The sequence below is a fragment of the Ambystoma mexicanum genome, chromosome 9 (genome assembly GCF_040938575.1).
Source record: "Ambystoma mexicanum isolate Mex_15411 chromosome 9, UKY_AmexF1_1, whole genome shotgun sequence".
NCBI lineage: Eukaryota > Metazoa > Chordata > Amphibia > Caudata > Ambystomatidae > Ambystoma > Ambystoma mexicanum.
Genome location: NC_090931.1, coordinates 1,197,487,298 through 1,197,509,294, shown reverse-complemented (window position 1 = coordinate 1,197,509,294; position 21,997 = coordinate 1,197,487,298). Strand labels below are relative to the sequence as shown.

Below are 21,997 nucleotides of genomic sequence, written 5' to 3'. Positions count from 1 at the left end.
GTGCTCCCAAACAGAATACTTAGCGTTCTTATGGTAAGGCGTGATGACGCTCCTGATCGCCTTAATCTGCTTTAAGGGGTCCTTAAGCAAGGCCCTTTTTGCCTTACTGGCCCTTTTGGTTCGGGTAACCCTGGTCCATTCATCCTCTGACTCAGAGGCACTGCTCCCAGAGGTTCCCGTCAGATCTTCCAGGTTTTCCCGGATTCTGCGAGCCTGGGAATGGCTGGCAGAATGTGGGGACCTGGTCTCCTGTTTCCTGTGGTGCTCAGAGGAGTCCTCAGATCCCTCCTTGCTGCCAGGATTTGCTGGGTACCCCCCCCCCACTGACCTAACTGGGCAGAGGTTTTCAGGATGCCCTTAAGGGGCCTACTCTCCTGGGGTTCCCCACTGAACTGTACTGTACTTGGGTGCCCATACCCGGATGCCCGCCCCTCCATACCTGGGTGGTACTGGCCTATGAGCCCCATACTTTTGTCTGGATAGTAGTCTGCCATCCCGGTGGCCCGGTGCTCATGTGCGCCGGGGAACATGGGGGTGGCAGAGTCCAGGGACTGAGAGGTATGAGGGCCTCTGGTACTAGGGCTCCTGAGGTTATGCTCCGGAGTTTCCCTTTCCCAGCGAACCTCATCTCTATCCGCCCCTGCTCCCTGTTGCAATGCAAGAGCCTGCATTTGTGCCTTCAGTTCCTCAGTTAAGGCCTTACTGGACTCTATCAGTCTCTCCTGCATCGCTACCTGTTGTTGGAGCCTATCATTGTGTTGACAGAGGGCCTCATTTTCCCTCTGTGCTTCCTGGTTGGTCCTGGAGAACTGGGCCAGTCTTTGCTGCAGGAGGGTTACCTCCTGACCTGTGTCCCTATTGGTCTGCTCCGTTCTTGCTAGAGCATCCTCCACCCTTCTGGTGTGCTCTACCAAGTTCTGGTTTTCTTTTTGGAGGTCACCCAGCCCCTGGAGGGCCAGGTGATTTTCTTCAATTTCCTTTTTTAAGTGGCAGACTTCCTGGCCTAAAGTGTCTCTTTCCTGACTGAGAGCCTGCATCTGTGCTGCCAGGTCGTCCCTCTGTCGTTGAAAGGCACCAGCTTTTTGGCGCTCCTCATCAAACTCTGCCTGGGTATCCAGGTCTTTCAGAATCAGTTTATTGCTCTCCTCTTTCTCTCTGTCTAGTTGGATTTGCAGGGTGGCTACCTGCTCTGTGCATGCCCTGTTGAAATTGATCTGTTGCTCCAACTTTTTCTGGTTCTGCAGTAAGGAGTCCAAACTGTCTTGGTGCTCCTTCTGCAGGGCCAGAAATCTGGTATCCTGGTCTGTCTTTTCCTTTTGTAGGATGCCCATATCCTCTTTTATTTTAATGATATATTGCCTACTATCATTTTCTGACTCCTGGCTCCTGAGCAGCCTCTGCTCAGAAGAGTCCAGCTCAGATTGGGCCTTCTGTAATGCCAGCAGTTGCCTACTCGCCAGATCTTGGCCTTCAGCACATTTGTCCTGCATGGCTCCCATATGTAAATATAAATATGCCGCTACCCTGGCAATCTTATTGTGTTCATCTTTGGCTTTAGGAGCCATATATAGGTCACTCAGGGCCACATGTAATGGACCCTGATCTCTACATAGGTCTGACCATGTTTCAGTGACCTGTCGCGTGATGGCCTGCAACCAGGCATCCTGGCCCTGTTCAGTCCATTCACCTCTCACAAATAGTTTATGTAAGAGGTGCTCTCTGGCTATTTTCATGTCTACTAAGGTCGTCATTCTAGAGATTGGTCTCTGTCCTGACTTACAGAAATTAGTATTTTATTTTTGCAAAACAGACCTTTTTCTTAGAGCGTTCCTATGAGGAGTGCTTTACAGCGTAACACAGCGTGGTGATCCGACCGGATATGTGTATCTGGTCAGCTGGCACGCTGTATTAATCTGCACAAGTGATAGATCTAACCCAAACGTCCGGCACGAGCCCCCAATTTGTAAGAGGATTCAATTCAACACTACAGCTAAGTCAATGCCTAGTCTGGGATACTGAATGGAAACCCTTATTGATATATCTTTATGTCCAGTTCATGCGTTCTGGATGACTACCCCTATATAACACCCCTCCCTTGGAATCCCCCTGACCCCACTGAGCCAAGAAGTAGTTCTGTTTTGCAAGTTAAAAGGTTTATTTGATAATTTAAACAATAGATATATATATCTCACTTTAGAATAAATTAATAATTGAATAGCACACTTAATCTGATATGATAAAGATTAACAACGGAGAATCTGGCACTAGCACACTTTTTAATAATCAATGATGAGTGGATATAGGATGGATAAGATAGCAACAATACTTTTATGGTTTCCAATGGATGCAATGTGGAATGAAATGCAGTACAGAAAATAACTTGATAGGATTTCAGCAAAAGACAATGTAATCACTTTCATGTACAATTCACCCCCCCTTTTATGCGATGCAAGGAAATGGAAGGAAGCACACAGTTCTCAGAAATGCAATCAAATGTGATTCAGTTCACCCCAGCAGGCTTAGACTACAGAAGTTGGAAACACAGGCCCAAAAATGCTTTTACATGTGCTGGAAATGAAGTGAAAAAATATACTAAAATGCTTTTAATTCCCTCTAGGAGTTCAGGGTGAGTGATATCAAGTTAATATTAGTCCAGGCTCACTTTAGCAAGGATCTAGGAGTAATCGGTAGGTTAAACGAATTTTTGGCAAATGGAAGGCAAGCAGCAGCAGATTTTTACATGTGGAGAAATTTTCAAATCGCGGCAAAATTCGCGAATGCGTCTGGCGCGATTACAGAGGAACTACAAGGGCTAGCAATATCGTATTGGGGTCCTATGAAAGCCTAGGATCTCAGCTTCCAGATGAAAGTTACTGCAAGTCTCTAGCACAAACGGTTACGGAGATATGAGCGATTAAATAAAGGTCGTTTTTCAGATTGAAATTTTAAAGTTCACAAAGACAAGTGCAGCTTGCAACTAGCAAATCACAGGTGACAGCTTTACAAATGACAGGTGACAGTTAGGAGGCAGTTCTACTTAGATTAAAATATCTTGGATTATATTATTTTAACTAAGAGATTGGTTCTGCACAGTTTTCTAGGTACTCACACTATATTCTTTAAAATATGCCTCGCCATGGATCTGGTCAGGTTTTGGACTGGACTCTGGTCTCTCTGGTCTCTGCACTTCACAGTGATCTGGGTCAGCTCTCTCTGGTTCTGCTAACAGGTCAGCTCTACTCTGCTGGTCTGGTCTGGGTCTCTGAAGTTTGATGGAGGTAAAGTATGGATTTTCCAGCAGAGCGTCCCGCAGCAAATGGATTTGAAGGTCCCTATATGTCCTGTCTCTCAGCTTTTATGTGTTTTTAAAATGGGTGTGTGTGAGCAGCATCACTAGCCAGCCCCTCTCCACTTATCATTGGCCAAGCTTTCATTTCTCCCCTGATTGGGGGAGCTAAGTTGTGTCAGAGTGATGTCATTTTACAGCCTGCAGAAAGTCCACTCCTCCTGTCAACTTACACACAAATCTAGATTTGAACCAAATACATATTTGCAGAGGTACATATTGTTTTAAAATTACACGCACCCCTCACATATCACAGGAGGTATACCCTGTTCAAACTCTGCTCTTCCTGGGAGCTTGCATTCAGAAATGGCAATGTTTTGCACTTTTTAACTGGTTTGCAATACAGGACATTACCCCAAATTTACACACATGTGCGCAAGGAGTATGGACATTAGTTGATGAAGTGTCAGATTTTTCACATGCACACATTTTGAGTAATATCCTCTTTTCCGCTAAAACTCCCCTGAACATGCCACCGGTTCTAAAAACCTCTTAAAATGTGGGCAGAAAAATCACAAGAATTATGGTATCATTTATAAAATTTTCACATGTCCGCTCTATGAGTTATTCATCTTTGTAGAGTTATGTTCTGGCCCCAAAGGGGTGTGGTTTTCCCCCAGCACATGGTTGAATTTCTGTTTTTTCCAGTTCTGCCAAGCCAGCTTGCTTCTCACAGGCAGTGCCCCTCCCCTTTGCTTCAGGAGGAAGCTACTTTTACGACATCTGCAATAAACCATCTGCCTGAGTCAGGAGAGGGCTTTGTTCAGAGCTCCTGTATTCTGTGGGGGCTCCCCTTAATTCAATTATCAGAGAGATGGCATATCCTTAGTGTGGCCAGCAAAAGGCAGATAGGCCTGGGAACACAGCTGTGACTCAAGTTTCAATCCTGATGGGGGTAGTTGCCAGGCAGAATCCAGTTCCTTAAGCCAGGTTTCAGATAAAATGTCACTTTTTGTTACCCAGTTTAAGTCAAGACAATGTTTACATATGCAGCTAGAATGCTGATTCTAAGTTTAAAACTATGACATTTAAACAATTGCAACCTATGTGACACTCAGAAGTAGGTCACTCAGTCAATTTAAACATTTAGATTTTTAATGTCTTTCAGTCCAAATTTACTTAAATTGCTGAAATCCACAGCTCAGCCAGTCTTGTTATAAACCTTCAAGTCACTTCAGAATATAACTTTACATTGGATCCACCTCTCAGTAAGTCTTTCTTTGGCATGTTTTGGGTTCATTTATTCAGTTTTCTACAAAAAAGTAAAATCTGGTGGTTTTAAAACGCCGGCTTTTGGATAGTGGTGAGTACTGGTATTGCACCCATTTTTGGGATTTAAGAAATGAATTCCCAACAGTTATGGGTTTGCTTTTGGCAATCAGCATTGCCATTCCCAATGGTTTCAGACTACTGTGTGGGTAGTCCAATGGTGGTTTTAGGCAGTGTCCTTCTGTGCCCATAACATCGGCAAAAATGAGTGGCAGCCTATTCTTCATGCATTTCCCTGTGCATTTTCTGGGAAGCTCTGGCCATCATGATATTTTCCATGTCAGTACTGCACAGTTTTGAGGTAGGGCTCGGATGCATGGGTAAATACATCCCACACCCTTCACAGACCCGTCGTCAAGTGGACCCAGGTGGCAGCTATGGACCCAAAAGTTTGAAATGGCGATGGAATGCAAGGACATAACGACTGCCAGGAAGATGAAGGCGCACCTGCTGCTAAGCGTGGGCGATGAGGTACTCCGCATTTTCAATTCCATAAACGTTGACGATGGCCAGGACGCATATCTGAGTGCAAAAGATGCCCTAACGGCGCACTTCCTCCCACAACTAAACCCGGACTATGAGACATTCATATTTTGCACTACTATTCAGGCAGAGGATGAAACACTGGATGCCTACCACACACGGTTAAGGAAGTTGGCCATGTCCTGTGAATTTACCAACGTCGAGAAAGAGATCCGGAGGCAAATCATTAATGGCATCCAATCGGAAAAGCTGAGGCGGATGGTGCTTAGTGAGAGAGGCATTTCCCTCCAACGGATCCTCGAATTGGGACGACAAAGCGAACTGGCACACACCAGGGCTGCCAACATGGTGGCCATGCTACACAAACTGCAACCCGCCCTCACCACGGCTATGGTGTCCCAGATCACCAACAGACAAGTCACAAGGGACAAGGTTGGCAGTGGCTACGCTCAAAACCGGGGGCAACCACGTGTCCCAGGGCCTACGGAATGCGGTTGGTGTGGTGGACCATGACATGGCCGACGAAACTGCCCCGCGCAAGGTACCACATGCGGAGCATGTGGCAGGAAGGACCACTATAAGAAAGTATGCAGGTCAGTGGGCACCACGGCACAGCCGTCACAGAACCCTCAGGAAAAGAACGCGACCAAGAAGAAAAAGCAGGCCAGCGCAAGGAGGGTCGATGCAGCCAATTCCTCAACGGATTAAGATGGCGATGATGTCTCGGGCATGCACCATGACCCGGGTAAGGAAAAAGACAGAAAAGGGAGGAAGATCTACCTGGTGTCTGCATTGAACCAAGGTCAAGCACCACAGAGAAAGACTGTCCGAAGGCGTGAGTGCGTAGTCACCATCCAAAACCAGCAGGTTCTGATGACCATCGACACGGGTGCCTCGGTGAACGTCATGCCCACAAGCATATTCCAGACACTAAAACCACAACCAGATCTAAAGAGCACGGACACACTGCTTTTTGCGTACGGCAGCCTGAAGCCCCTACCAGTCATTGGCAGGTTCCGCACCACTCTGGTCCATGCGAAAACAGGCTATGGTCGAAAATCTACGTCGTGAAGGCGGGGATAGAGATCCTTCTGAGTGGGGACGCAGCGGAGGATCTGGGGGTGGTCAAGTTCATCTGCCAAGTCGATGAGGTAAAAGAGGTGGAAAACATCTTAAGTCAATACCCCAAGCTGCAAGACGGGATAGGGTGTTTGAAAGGTAAGACCATCAGACTGCATATTGATGAATCAGTACAACCGAGAGCAGTAAGGCACAGGAGAACACCATTCCACATGCGGGAACAAGTGGAGAGAGAACTCAAAGCACTGGAAGATGCCGGCATCATAGAGGAGGTCACAGGGCCTACACCATGGGTCTCTCCAATGGTGGTAACAAGGAAGCCCAAACAGCCCGGAAAAGTCCGGATTTGCATAGACATGCGTCTCCCGAACACTGCCATTAAAAGGGAACGTCACATCACACCGACGATTGATGAAATTGTGGCCGACCTTACAGGGTTCTGTGTATTCGTCAAGGTTGATCTGAAGGCGGGGTACCACCAGCTCAAACTTCACAGGGATTCTCGCTACATTACAACTTTCTCAACGCATCTAGGGCTGCGAAGGTACAAATGCCTGAGCTTCGGGATATCGTCAGCGGCCGATGTTTTTCAACAAACCATTCAAGAAGTCATCAGGGGCATACCTGGTGTCCTTAACGTGAGCGACGATATCCTGATTCACGCTCCTGACAGGGAAGAACATCTCAAGAGGCTCCAGACCCTACTGGGCAGGCTAGAAGACGCTGGATTAACCATCCACAGGGAAAAGCGCAAATTCCTCAGATCTGAAATCACTTTTTTTGGTTACAAATTCGGCAGCACAGGCTTCTCCCCTGATCCCCAGAAAGTCTCAGACATTCAGGCCGCAAGCCCGCCAATGACTCCCACTGAAGTACGTAGCTTCCTGGGCATGGCCACCTACTGCGGGAGGTTCATCCGAAACCTGGCCACTCTTTCTGAGCCCCTACGCGAACTGACCAAATTGAATACCAAGTGGGAGTGGGGGCAGGAGTGCCAAGAGGCCTTCGAAAACATCAAGGAATCCCAGTCCGTCGACACAAAAATGGCATACTACAACACTGAGCTCCCCACAGAACTGTTTGTGGATGCGAGCCCAATAGGGCTCAGAGCCATCCTGATGCAAGTAACTAAAGAGGGGCAAAAAAGGCCCATCGTGTCCGCTTCGAGAGCCCTCATGGAGACAGAACAGAGATACTCCCACATTGAAAAGGAGGCCATTGCTGTGCTGTGGGGGTGTTGGCATTTTCATCTCTACCTATATTTATGCCGATTCACGACAATCACTGATCATAAACCCCTACTACCCATTTTCATGGGTACGTCGTCACACCCGCCGGCAAGGATCACCAAATGGCTGCTCCACCTTCAGAAGTCCAACTTTGAACTGGTCTACCAGCCAGGCAGCGGAAACCCGGCAGATTTCCTCTCAAGGCATCCTCGAGCGGCAACCCCACAAGAAGTCCAAGTGGCCGAAGAGACGGAGGAGCATATATGCCAGGTGGTACGTGCCATGAGGCCAAAGGCCGTCAGCATTGAGGACATTGAGTCTCACAGAGATCCTTGCTGTGACCTAGTGAAGGATTCTATCATTTCAGGCGATTGGAAGACGTTCATGAAGCACACACACAACAGAACGGTGGAAGCGAAGGGTTTTCTATCTGGCATGTTCACCGTCCGACAAGATTTGTCAATCACCGAGAGCGGACTGCTGCTAAGAGGAAATCGCATCGTCATCCCATTGAGCATACAAGACAGGATAGTGACATTAGCCCACGAGGGACATCAAGGGATGGCACGGACGAAAGCTCAGATCAGGCACAGGGTATGGTTCCCAGAGCGATGACCGGGTCGAGACACTCCTAAGCACGTTCCTACCCTGCCAGATAACTGGGGCCCCACCGGAACCAGAACCAATTCTATGAGCAGAACGTGGCCGTGCCCGATGGGAGGCCATTAGCATTGATTTCTGCAAGCTACGGGAAGGCCTCTACCTTTTGGTGGCAATCGACGACCAGTCCCGCTACCTAGAAGTCGAAATAGTTGAATCCACAGCAGCGGAGGTGGTCATCCCGGCCATAGAGAAAATGTTCGCAACCCATGGTCTGCCAACCTCCATTAAAAGTGACAATGGGCCCCCCTTCACGGGGGAGGAATTCAAACAGTATCTGCATGAACTCAATGTAAAATACCGTCACATCATGCTGAGGTGGCCCCAGGCAAACGGGGATGTAGAACGATTCATGAGGACCATAAACAAAGTGTTAAGAGTGGCGAGGGCGAAAGCCAGCCCGTGGAAGATTGACCTCTACGGTTTCCTACAGAACTATCGAGTCACCCCCCACAGCACGACAGGCATACCGCCTGCGGACCTCATGTTTGGAACAGTCATCAAATCCTCGATTCCGCATCATCCTAGCAGGACCCCGGATGAGGTCAACGAAGAGCGCACAGAAAGGAGGAGAAGGAGCACCAACACCCACATGAGCGCCAAGAGGAGGGCGAGGCCGTCCAATCACCAAGTGGGTGACCAAGTGGTCACGCTGCGTAATACAACAAAGTCAAAACTGGACACCAGCTATGAAGAGCTCCCATGGACCGTCAGTGGCAGGCAAGGAACCATTGTGACTGTGACAGAGAAATGCGTCATGGTTCAAGACGGTGCCACGGAATCTGTGGACCGATGGCGAGTGCCACCAGGAAGACGAAGAAGTTCAGCCCAGCGAAGAAGAGCCCGTGTCCATCCAGGACGAGGCAGGAGCGGGTGACAGAACTTGGGAACAGTTGAGCGAGCCGGACCTGGGGGACCCGGACAGTGAAGGTGAGCCACCCACTGGGTCAGCGGGGGTTAGCACCCGAGTAGGGCGGTATGGTCTGAGAACTGCTACAAAACCGCCCGGCTCAATGACTATGTGTGGTAGTCATCCCCCGTAGATTATGAATAGTAAGAACTTGGTGGTTTTCTGACATTTGGGTATTTGTTGTGAGTTGATATTAGTGCATTTGTGTTATTGTTGTTTTGTTTAAAATAAAGGAGGAATGTTGCATCCGCCCTGCGTCCCGCTACGCGGTGACCCAGGGCGCTCCAATAAAAGCCCCGCCCCCGAGTACGGGAGGCAGTTCCGGGCAAATCATCACAGTGTGTGCTGCGTGATTATTCAGCTCCCACCGGAGCTTCGCCACAGGCCGCGCGGCCTATCTCTCACTCTATGCCCGTCCCCGCGCGCACTGGGCTGCGGGGCCTCCATGTAACAATCTCTACAAAACGGCTGCCTGGGGGTGGGGGGGTGTCTGTAGCCCAATGAGCCTGGCGTACAGGGGTGTGGCCTAATGAGCCAGCATGAGCTCCCCTTTACCCCCTATCCCCGTTAGTTCACGCCCCCTTGATGAGCACGGGCTCATTTTGCAGTGCCACTCAAGGCACTGGGCGCCACAAGTCACAAGTTAGTGCAGGAGCGGAACCCAGTGGACTGACACCCTGTGTCCATGTCCTGCTTCATGTACTGGGGCACTGCCTGATCTTGAGAGTGGATCCAAGATCATAACAGTTAGCGCTTGCATGTCAGGGGGCAGAAGACAGTTCATTCTCACAGTCCTTAAGTGGCTGGTTTCAGGCGTGAAAGGGAGAGTTAACAGAGAGCTGCTTTCTGACATCAACAGCTGCAATGTTAAGTCTTCGCAAGCCATGGTTACGTGTTTATTTACGTTTGCTCTACCAACGGCCAAAAAACAACATTCTTAGCATTTGTAAAATGTGCCTAGCAATCGCTATGAGAAATATTCCATCGTGCATAGGTTTATCTAACAACAGCTGTTCTTTATAGAAAGGAAAAAAAAGTGTATGCGAAAGTAAAAGATTCCTGTAGGTGGAGCAATCCAAAACTTGAACTGTCACTCTGCTGGTTTCCAAGAAGCTGCTTCCTGTAGCTCCTCCAACAATCTAATGTGCGAAAAAGCGTCAGCCATTATCACTGCGTAAGTACAAAACATGTGACTAAGACCGCTCCCGACATGATAGTCTCGAATCCTGCTTTCATCAGCCACCAGGTACGTACGTTTCTGAAGCACATCGCTTTGCTTTTTATGCGTGAATCGTGAAAACATAAACGCAGTTGGTTCTGCTTTATCGATTAAACCGGTTGATCGTAATAGAATCGCCATTGGGAAAATACCGCAGTCCTTGGTGCGAAAGTGTTCGTTTCATGATAGAGGATTTCTGCGCAACGTTTTCTTTTTCGCAGTTAGTTAGGTGTGCCCTATTCGGTATCTAACATTTCATACGAATGCGTAGCGTTGAGGCAGCGATGGCACGTGTTGATGAAGTAGGAGAGGAATGCAGGTATTGTTCAGTTTGCAAAGGAATGTGTAAACAGTGCTGTTAACAGGAGGTCTAAGCAGCAGGGCTGCGGAATGCACTTCCTCTCTTCATCGGCATTTCCAAGAACGTAGAGCAGGGGGCGTGGGAGAGCGGTCAGCTGAGCTGAATGGGAATTGAAAATAAGGAAACTGGATGCTTACCAGATTCGTGTTTTTTTTTTTTATCCCCAGCGGAAGCACAACAACTGAATGTCTGTTCTGAGTACACAATGTTGAATTGTTACTGGAGTGGATTTCTGTTTCACATCACTGTGTGTTTACTGTAATGGATTACTGACCACCACTGTTTGTGTGTGAGCCCGTGTGTGAGACTTTGCCTTCCAGTCGGCGTCACTTTCTAGTCTGGGGTTTGTAGTGCTGATTTTCTCGTGCAAAGTGCCGAACCAGAACGTCTTGCACAGCCAAACATGGCTTGGTTAATCAATCTCTCTCTCTCCTTCTCCTTCTACTTCTCCTTCACCCTCTCCCTCTCTCTATCACGGTCCTATGAACACAGGGCTCCTGCACTGTACACGTGGGAAACGCAGGTCTCATAGAAGTAAAACACCCAAAGGTGGTTTGAATCTGCAGCCTCACATCATGGTTGCTGGTTTCAAAACCTGGGCACTTGGCCACTTCCAGTACCACAATCCATTCTTCACATGTAATCCATACCTGCATCTTTCTTATAGCGATATTCATAAATGTCAGTCAGTTGTTTCTTTATGGCTTGAAAGGCCGCAGGTTTATTACATTTACACAGCAATCAGCCAATCCAAATCTACTACATGTTTGTTATCACTGCAAAAACACACTTTGGTAAATTGTTATTCTTGTGCAGCGACCAGCCGACTAAATCACAAATTCCTTGCTATTTCCAACCAACTCCTCTTTATTCGTTAGGCCAAAGCTCCCCCAACCGAAACTGTCCTAGATCCTCGTGCCCTCGCAGGAGATCTTGGGCTGGAGCAGTGCCATTCATGACGGGGGAAGCTGAGCTCTCATCTTTTCCGCAAGCCCCCTCGCCGCTGGGCCTCGGAGGGGTGCTGATCCCGAGAGGAGCGAAAACCCCTCCTGATTCCTACCAAGCTCACTTTATAGTCCTTACAATCCAACTGGGCGCTTACATACCACCACGCCACAGAGGGGTCTACGCCCATTGTTGGCTCCCCCCAATTGTGACATATAATTCCATCAACTTTGTGCTTATGTTCCAAAAGAAAAGATCCATGTTACTCTTTGACTAATGCACCCCATCGCCTTCATAATATTCCGTAGACTTTAAATTGATCAGTCCGTGGCGGGTCCGGGTGAACCCCATGCCCTTGCAAATCTTTGCCATTGCTCCATTTCCTTTGTCAATTCTTCATCGCCTGATGTGACTCAGCCCCTTGCCATAATTGTCTTGGTATAATCTCTAACCACATAATTTCCATGTGTCCCAGGCGGGCACCCAAACTTTGTAAGGTTCCCATAATTGCTCAATGCAACATTCCTCTCCCCAGGTTTGTAAGCACTCAGGTGTACAAGCAAGACCTCAGGTTTGGGGTACATCTGCAATAATCTCTCAAAATGCTCTTCCAGCTGTGCCCATTTCATGCCTGGAATTTCCAACCATTCGACCTTGAAGTGTCTTGCGGTCATTTGCCCCCTTTGCGTTGTCCACCTTGCCTTGGCCCTTGTTGCAAACTATTAGCCCACTGCTCACACTGTTCCTCTGCTCCTTCTTGATGATTTGTATTGGGAAAAGGGTGATGGAGGATATGCAATGAACTGTGTCCTGTCACATCTTCCCAGCCTCACGTACCTCTTTAAACAGTTTGATTTCCAACCCCCTATTCTTTAATATCTTCCGGTGACATGCCTGCCCCTGCTGATGATGTGGCGGCTCCAATCCTAAAAGAGTGGGTGCCAAAGACCCCTTCAGTTGCCACTATTTATTTCAATGGCATGTCCATCACCCCTTTAAATTGAAACCTACTCAACGTTGAGCTGTCTGGGTGTACTAATAGCGGAGCCCCGCCTATACTCTGGGGTCTCTGCGTTAATTATACTGTGAGGCAGCACACCGGGCAACAGGGATGGTCCCTAATGCAGTGTATCACTATTGACCTCCCTTTCTCCATCTGGTCAGTTCCATCTGGTCAGTTTTTGACCTGCGCAGGTGCAGATCTGCTGTCCTGCCCAAGACTGTTCCTTCGTCAATCCTGAGGAATCCTATTCCTCCCCCTTCTTTGTTGCATGCCACTAACTGGCTGATCTGGAGGGCCCCAAAAAAGGGCAAGGAAAATGCTGTTTCAAATATGAGGCTTCAAAGCTGTCTCTGCATATTCCCCCTGCCCACTGAGCATGTCATGCAGTTTTACAATGTCTATGCATCTTCCCTTTTCCTGTTTGTCTGGCCCGACCCTTCATTGTCATCCTAACATATTGTTCGTTTGTTGGATCGGTCTTTCCACCTACACCCACTGAATGAATGATCTCACTGGTGCCCTTCTCTGCTCCCCTTACAGTCCTTCACTGAAATTAATAAAAGTGTCCCAGCAGGCCTTGTACCTCTTTGCCGTATTTGGAGCGAGGGCTGTGCCGACGGGGGTGGTCAGATGTTGACAATTTCCCCCCATAGCTGCTCTCTGAATGGTCAAAAAATAGTTATAGGCACCCCTCTGCGAGAACAGACCCGGCTAAATGACCTGTTCTTTGGGAAGGTAACCGCTGGAGAGTCCGCAGCCACACCTTAGCTCACTTTACCTTTCACAGAAGGGAAATTATCCATTTGCATATCAGTCTTTGTCCCGACCACATGGGCAGTGCAGCACCGAAATGCTATGGCAATTCTCTTCTGAACCAGAGTACCAACAGCACCCCAGACAAGTGTTTCCTGCTCACTGCTGATCTACCTTTAGCCTTCCCTTTCAGGTGCTACGGTGGTTGCAGAAAGCCCCTGCTTCCTTCCGCTGGCTTTCCATCCTACTGTTTTCTTACCTGCCCCTTTCTTTCATTTTGCTGCTTCTGTCTGCTGCCTCTTTGCTGTCAAAGTCTTCCTCCTTTTGGCCACTGGCTCTTCTTTGCCAAGTGAAACTAGTTCTTCCAGCGCCTGCTCTTCTGTTGATGCCAGAAAAAGGGGTGGGGATTGTGAGCCACTGCTTGATGACCCTGCTGGGCCCCCATCCAGCTCTGCCGCCATTCTCTATAGCCAGCTGGAGCCATGCCTGAATGCAGCTGACCTTGCCATCTGGATGAAATGCTCCAGCTCATCTCTGATTTCCCTGTGGACAGGAGTGCATGTGCCCTCTGTGGCTCCATCAACCTGCTGTTAATATCCACCGAATAGCCTTCTGTTTGGCTTCTTGCAGCTGGCTCTTCCAGTAGCATTTGGCCTCTCTGTAACATTTAGTGTCTTCAAATTCCCCACATCTGCTCTAATGCCAAGATAATAGCAGGAGGACCTGCACATGAACACACAACCAGGTTGCTTCTGATGCAGCAGCCCTGACAAGAATAAATACTCCTTCTGGCACACGCACTGCGTAGAGAATCCAGCATCCCTGCAGGAGAACGTGCATCCACTGGAGCACACTCTCCCTGCTCTGCTTCACTAGTGTTTTGCGGTCTTGATGTGGGCAGGTGGCCCAACAAAGCAAAATCACCTGCTACGTGCTCTGAAAGTTCCCCCATAATGAAGCGCCACATGGTCACGCTGAAACCGCGCCGTCCCTCTTCTGCAAGACGCCCATCTGTACCAGACCACTTGCTCCATTCTCTCCTGGATGCACAGAATATTCAATCCTGAGTGGTAATGAAAATAAATACCCCGGGGCACATTCTTTCTGGTTTGCATGCACTGCTGATAAGACACAATAAACAACTGTGTGCGTGTGTATTCAAGAAATTAACCTTCTGCGAAGCTACCAAGGCTGCAAGAACGCACGCACATCCTTCTAGCCCTCGGGACTGAATGCAAGTGTACTTACATAGCCATGGCATTAGGCGTCAATGATGGCATCTAACTTCTAAAATGGATTTTCATTACACACGTGATTCTAATTTTACAATCCACTGCATTTCTGCTACACTCCAGCTTCTATGAGCGGGTCCCCTCCATTCTCCCAGCTCCCCTGCATAATCTCCTTCTACAACCACTTTGCCTAAATCGCCTGGAGAGCTGGAACGTTCGCCTCTGCTTTGAAACAAAGCCCACTGAAATGGCATGTTTAGCAAACCCACCTACCACCCTCCACACATCAAAACAAGCTCCTCGGGCCAGCATTACACAAACAAAAAACAAACAGAACACAGTAAAACTTTAACACCACCAGTTTCAGGAATTGCTTCCCACCCCTCTGCCTAACACAAAGCAATTGGGGAAGGCCTGCCCCTCAACTCACATTTTGTGGGAGGGGGGCTGAAGCGCGTTTAGCCCAATGGTGTTGTGCACCTGTTGGCAATGCACGGACTGGCCGGCAGAGTCAAATATCAACAGGGGCACTAGGCAGCTTTAACTGAACTCTGAAGTCACCCCTTAGCGTAAATTTAAAATGGGGAAGAACAAACAGAATTGTATGTTGCCGAAAAAGTAGGCATAGCCTATGAAATACCAGCAAAATGAATATGCAAAATAGGGAAAATAACGTTCATGGTGTCTATATGTAGGTTGGAATTGCAAGTGATTCTTATGGCCATGAAGAAAATCATAGATGACATTAAAGAATAAGAGGCTGTGCTATTCTCAGATTCACTTAGTGCATTAACTGCCTTGGGGGAAAGGCAGAGGAGAAATTCAAGACATTATTCTACATGTTACACAATGGCATAATGGAAGAATTAATAAGGGAATAAACATTGATGTTGCATGTGCAACAAGTCATTTTGGGTACAAGGAAATGATACATCAGTCATTGCTTCAAGAGAAAGAATGGAGCAGAGGCAGATGGACATTAGAATTCCTCTGAGTAAAGTGGAAATAAAAAGCGTAATAAGGAGGGCAGTTATAACGAGTGGCTAGAAAGATGGATTAATAGCAGCAAAGGGAGGCATTTATTTGACTTACAAAAAGAGGATAGAACTAAGAATAGGGATAAGAATCCTCATCTAGAAAACATGTAACCATTTTGAACAGACTATGTTTAGGCCATACCAAATTAAACTATCTGTTGTTCAAGATGGGTACGCATGAGCTAGGAAAGTGTGTCACTTGCGGACACGCAGGAACGATCCAGCACTGCACTGTAGAATGTCCAGAGTATGATTCTCCAAAAAACAATATGAAAAAAGGCCTTTCAAGTTTGGGACTGGAGGTTGGCTCTATTAGAGATATTTTGAGTGAGGTCTGAGAAGAATCAGATGGTCTTGCTAGTGGGGGAAACTGTAATAGAAATAGTAAACGACAGCGGGTGCAAATCACCAACATAATGGGGGTAGTCACCCGGGAAAACCCTAAAATGAAGAAGACTGGGTGGACGTCTCACACATTGCAAGGGGGATAGTTGAAAGCTCCGCTTTCATGTTATTTTATGTCTTAGTTGTAGTTCATTACATTTTAAACCCAGGACTAATCCAAAAATACAAATAAATAAAACAATGGATGACTTAATTGACAACTCTATATTAAGAAATTGTACACCGACTTAACCTTCACAACACCATTCATGCCAAAATGATGAAGTTGCCTCATGTCAGACATAAGTAGCTCTGTAGCCCTAATTGTTCTTGTATTTTGGTTATATTTGTTTAGCTGCTTCTCTTGTAACAGCATGGCTGCAGGTCCCTGAAAGAGAAGTGAAAACCAGGAGCAGCTGAACGTCTCTTAAGGTATTCTGAATGGGAAAACCTTGAGGGCTATGCACACCCTGAGATTGACAAAAGGCTTGGATTCTGGGACATCGGTTTTACTTTTCCCATTTTAAATATAAAGTTACAAAGGACAGGGCAGTATAATTGCTAAAATGTCCAATTTATTTTGAGAAATTGTGGTCCAGGTTTCTTCCTCTTTTTAATGTTAGACTTGAGGTTCTTGAATGTTAAATGGAAAATCTATGAATACAAGTTAATGAATGCAAAGAAAAACATAGAATGTTTTGTAGCAGGAGATTACACTCAGTGGCTGTAACTGAGTGTGATAAATTTTAGTGATAGACAAGAAAAAACACTATCGCTCTGAGGTAGCATTTTTAGAATTGCTTGGAGGAATGAGTTGGAATTCAGTCCTTGTAAGTAGGTATGCCGACATTTCATGATAGATGAGTGTTAGGGAGAGTTCTCAAAATGTGCAAATTTCCCTTACTGTGATGCTGGAAATGCATCGGAGGGACAGGGCTTCTATATCCTTGTCCTTTACTGCCTTTTATTGTGCATTCTGTCGTGTTTTCCGTGCAGGAGTTCATGTGGGACTCCTGGCGGTGCAGCTCTCTCTTTTGGTTTTGTGTAGAGACCCATGGGATACCATTATGGCACCCATGGGTGGGGGTACAACCCTGTGCCCCTAGTGTATGTTTTTGGGCGCCTGTGTGTGGCCCACAGAGCAGGGTATGGGCTGGTGGCAGCTCCATGCTGAATTTGACAGGTGCTCTGAGTATCCTCCATTTTGGGATACCCAGGCCCTGCCATTGAAATCAGTTGTTTCCTGATAGGAAACAAGATGGCCCCTGTGGCCGCTTGCTTTCTATTGCCTGTTACCTTGTTTTCTCAAAGTCCTGGGAAGCCCTGACTCTGTCTCTTCCCCCTTACTGGCTGTTGGGTGGAAGTTCCATATATGGTATTGTTGTGAAGACCAGGCCAGACTGGCTGGAGCCTTCCCAGTGGCTGTATGTTGTGGGTACACCCTGTGGGTGGGACCTGGGTGAATGGAGTGTGTGACGAATACGCATTCTGTGTTGTGGATGCCTAGTATCTGGTGTTTGACACAATGACTGAGACAGCCGTGCCCAAAACCTGCATGAATGCAGTGTGGAGTGTTGAATGGCTGGGTACTTGTCCCAATACACATAAATTGTTGTGAGTGTCTGGAGAGAAGTGAATGTCCTGAATGCACTATGCACCTGATTGGATGACTGTCTGCATGAATGCCCTTCTGACCGATTGGTTGCCTCAGTGTGACCCAGCAGAATGAATGGGAGATCAACTAGTATATCTGGGGGCCTCACACGTCCAGAATTCGTGTTCAGAAGCTGAAGAGAAACTGAGTTGAAACTGAAGCTTAGCCTTGAAGCCCTGCTGGAAGAGAAGAACTGCTGTTGCCCTTAAACTGCTGCGTCTCCAAGGACTGACCCAGAGAGGATCTGTTAAGGCGCCCTCTTCCTGAGCTACGAGGGACCATTGTGCACCAGCTGATCTTTGCCAAAGCTCCCTGGTAGACAGACTTATGACAGGCTGCCGACCGGAGAAAGGGACTGCAGCGGGATCCCAAAGATAAGCGTCCGGACTGTTGTCCGCCACCGTCGATGACTGCCGTCGCCGACCAGAGCCACCGTGTTCCCGTTGCCTAAGAACTTTCAATTCAGGGATGCTCTCATCTGCACCGCGGCCCGCCTTATCACGCTGGAGAAGGCCAGGCCATCGACGCGCTGAGAAGCATCCGCCGGTGGGTTTCCTGCCACCCAAAGACCACAGAGACGCCGACGACTCGACGCCCTAGCTGGGCCACCATTCTTCAAACTCTTTGCGGTCCAGAAATATCGACATTGAGGTGCCCCGCACACCTCTTCCTTGCAGGACGTTTACGCTTCCCCGTCGGCGAGCGCTGCTAGGAACGAAGCTGCCACTTCACCGCTGTAGTTCACCGTGTTCATCGCCGGACGTTCGACGACCCATGGCTCCTGCCTTAAAGGGAGTGCACTCAAGAAGGGCCGTCGATCTCCCGACGAGGAACTCTACAACACCAGGTACTTTGGGGTTGCTGAACTATTAGAAAGATTCTGGTGAACAATATATGGACTGGGCTTGTGATATATCTTTACTTTACAGGCTGCCCAGGTGGGGGGATCTCCACACAGAGCTCTGTCTAGGTAGCAGTGCCAGTATTCTGCCTATTGTTCTAACCAACTACTTTCCTCTTATATCTATTGTTGGTTTCCTTTACGAACTGATTTGTGTGACATTTACCCGTAAAGTAGATATACTTTAAAGAGATTGAATAGTAATTGTGGTACCACGTAGAACTGTATAGATTTTCCATTATAGATAACTGAGTACAAAGTGAGTTATTGTGATATTGTACATAACCTTGAATATTAATTTATATAAAGACTGTGTTTTAACTAATACAGTGTGCAGTCATTCCTTTGTGGGGGCTTGGGGACAACACTGTACTTAAGAACCAGCCTGCATCACCTCCTGAGAAGCTAGGCCTTGATTGCTCGACCACGTACCAATAGTAGAGAATCTTGGCTGGGGTCCTCTGTGCCTCTCCTCTGCCATATAGAGAGCAGAAGTACAGACCCCCCCTAAGGACTTTACACTGGTGGCAGCGGTGGGATGCTTATGGTTTTAAAAATCAGTGTATAACCGTGCCACTTACAAAATATGTGCACTTTGTTAAATTGAGGTTTAGTTGTGTACAAGATAACTGAATGGAGCCTATTGCAAATGGTAAATTGACTAGGGTGAGCTTAGAGGCTTTCCAGAGTGCTTGTGGAGCCAGGGAGTTAGACTTTGTGGATAAGTCTAGGACTGAGCTGATAGCTGCCCTGGTGGACTACCAGACTGATGGTGAAACTCTTAATGAGGGGGGGAATGCAACCAATGGGGTCTCCACCCCTGGGGTTGTCACTGAATCTGATTCTGGGAATGCCACCATTCCTGCTGCCTCTGTTCCAAACCCCAGCACTGCCCTTCAGGGGGAAGCCCTGAAGATTGAACTTTTAAAATTGGAGCTACACCGGGAACAGTTAGCCTTTCAGTACAATAAGTTGGAAACAGAAGCTGAGTTCAAGAAAGAGGAGATGGTACAGCAAGTGATACTCAAAGATAGGGACACTGAGCACCAAAGAATCCAGCTACAGAAAGCTAGAGTGGAGACTTCAGCTGGTTTATAGTCATAATGTCGACAAAAAAATGTCGACAGACAAAAATGTCGAAAAATAATGTCGAAAATAATAATGTCGACATTCTATACTTTTAATGTAAAAAGTCATAATGTCGAAAAAAAAATGTCGACATTTTTTTTCCGACAATATGACTATAAACCCTTAACACTATCAACATCTCACCCAACACCCTCCTGCAACCCCCCCACACCCCACACCACCACCCTCCCACCCCTCATATGCAACACATTCTAATTATTTATATATTTATTTATTTATTTTTTCAATAAATAAATAACCAACAAAAAGTATCATTTACTATGGGGGGGTCCCCCCCCAACCCCCCCTCACCCAACACCCCCCTGCCACCCCACCACACCCCCTAACCACCCTCTCACCCCTCATACTCAACACAATCTAATTATTTATTTATTTATTTATTTATTTTTTCAATAAATAAATAACCAAAAAGAGTCTAATTTACTATGGGGGGGGTCCCCCCCCCAACCCCCACTCACCCAACACCCCCCTGACACCCCCCCACACCCCCCCCAACCACCCTCTCACCCTCATTCCCAACACATAGTAATTATATATTTATTTATTTATTTATTATTCAATAAATAAATAAACAAATAAATAAAAAGAATATCATTTACTATGGGGATGTCCCCCCCAACCCCTCTCACCCAATACCCCCTGCCACCCCCCACCCCTCATACTCAACACATACAACACAACAATAAATATATATTTATTTATTTATACAACATTTCGAAAAAATGTCGACATTAATGTAAAATGTCGACATTTTTGTATGTCGACATTATTGATTTTCGACATTAATTTGTCGACATTTTGACTGTCGACATTATTGATGTCGACATTATGACTGCACACCACTTCAGCTAAACCAGTTGAGGGTGGCAGGTCCCCAGCCACCAAGTTTATGAAAGATTTGGTTGGTGTCTTTGTGGAGGGTTCAGATATCCTACAATGGATTGAAATGTTTGAAATGGCTTGTGCAATTCATGATGTTAAGTGTTTGTTAAGCAGAGTGCCTCAGACTGGATATGACTGTATTCTGAAACTGAGTGTGGAAGAAAGGGGTCAGTATGAGTGCAGGAAGTCTGCTTTGATTGCCAAGTTTGGCAAGACACCTACCCAATACCTTAAAAGGTTCAGGGATTTTAAGAAAAGAGAGAATGTGTTGGGTTGACTGGGTGAGTGTTGCGCACATGAACATGATGGGGTGGATTGATGGTTACAAAGTGAAAACGTTTGTTGAATTGTCCCACCTTTTGTTTTTTGAGCATTTTTCTGAAGCCTGTTCACAAGAGCTGTGTCAGTATGTTGCTGACCAGAACATTTGGATTCCTTTAAGCTGGCTAGGTTGGCTGACAAGTGGGTCTCCCACCGGGTGTCCCTTAAGGACTCCAGTGGGAAGGACAAGGACAAAGAAACGGGGACCTCTCAGAAAGCTGTGGAGTCCCAGAAGCAATCACAGTCGAATAAACCAAAACCTTCCTCTCCTAAGACCCAAACATCTAGTGGGGGTAAGTCATCTGTGGGTGGGAATAAGAGTAGTGGTCCACCTGCAAAGCAGGCTCCCAGTGGTTCCAGTACCGTACCCCGCATTCCTGGCACTTGTTGGGAATGTGGGGCTCTGGATCACAAGAAGGGTGACTCCAATTGTAAAGGTAAGGCACTTGGAGTACAGGCTGTCAGCCTGAGCTACCCTTACCCCAGGTCTGAGGTGGAGGCCACCGTCCTCCAGTGGCTCAGAGGACTATGTAAGTGCTCCTCTGAGAACCACCAGGTTAGCTGGTGGGCCTCCTAAAGTATCGCCTGTAGCCTTAGTCACACTCATGATTGGAGACAAGACAGAAAAGCTTCCTGTCTTGGTTCAGGACAATGTCCCTGCTAACATTTTGTTAGGTAATGATCTAGTAGAGTTGGGGTTGATCTCTGATGGTCTCCCCATGACTGCTGCTGCAGTCACTAGGTCACAGGTGACACATGGTCTGGCTGTGAGTGAGGTACCCGAGCCAAAGGCGAGGCCTAAGGCAAGAAGACAGAAGCACAAGAAGGCCACCTCTGTGAAGGGGGAGCCTTCTCTTCCTGCTGTTCCTACAGCACCCATTGGGATCCATGCTCCGGACGGGCTGGGTCCAGTGGAAAACCCAAACTCAACTGCTGAGGGAGAAGAGACAGAAGACTCTTCTGTGGAAGAGGTTCTCAACCCGCAGGACCACCCCGACCTTCAGTGGCTGTTGGCTGAAGGGGGACCCACCCGGGCGGACTTCTGTAAAGGACAGAGAGAGTGTCACTCTCTCGAGGGCCTGAGGAAACAGGCCCTGTTCCAGGCACAGGGAGAAGTGCCTAGGACATTCCGGATGTATTGGGAAGGTGAGCTCGTTGTTAGTGAGCCCACTAAGCCTG

The 21,997-nt window shown here is 47.5% G+C and overlaps 1 protein-coding gene across 2 annotated transcripts in view; it reads left to right on the top strand.

Annotated features, from left to right (window-relative positions):
- Positions 1-10,051: 10,051 nt before the first annotated feature.
- HNMT (histamine N-methyltransferase) overlaps positions 10,052-21,997 on the top strand; it is a 288,374-nt gene continuing 276,428 nt past the window's right edge. Inside the window, exon 1 of one of the 2 annotated variants that reach the window (XM_069616534.1) lies at positions 10,052-10,151. Coding sequence is in view for 1 of the 2 variants with exons in the window: in XM_069616533.1 (XP_069472634.1) it covers positions 10,188-10,223 (36 nt within the window). In the remaining variant the exon portion in view is untranslated. Of the gene's footprint in view, positions 10,224-21,997 lie in introns of both variants that reach the window. The other variant, XM_069616533.1, reaches the window with a different exon arrangement.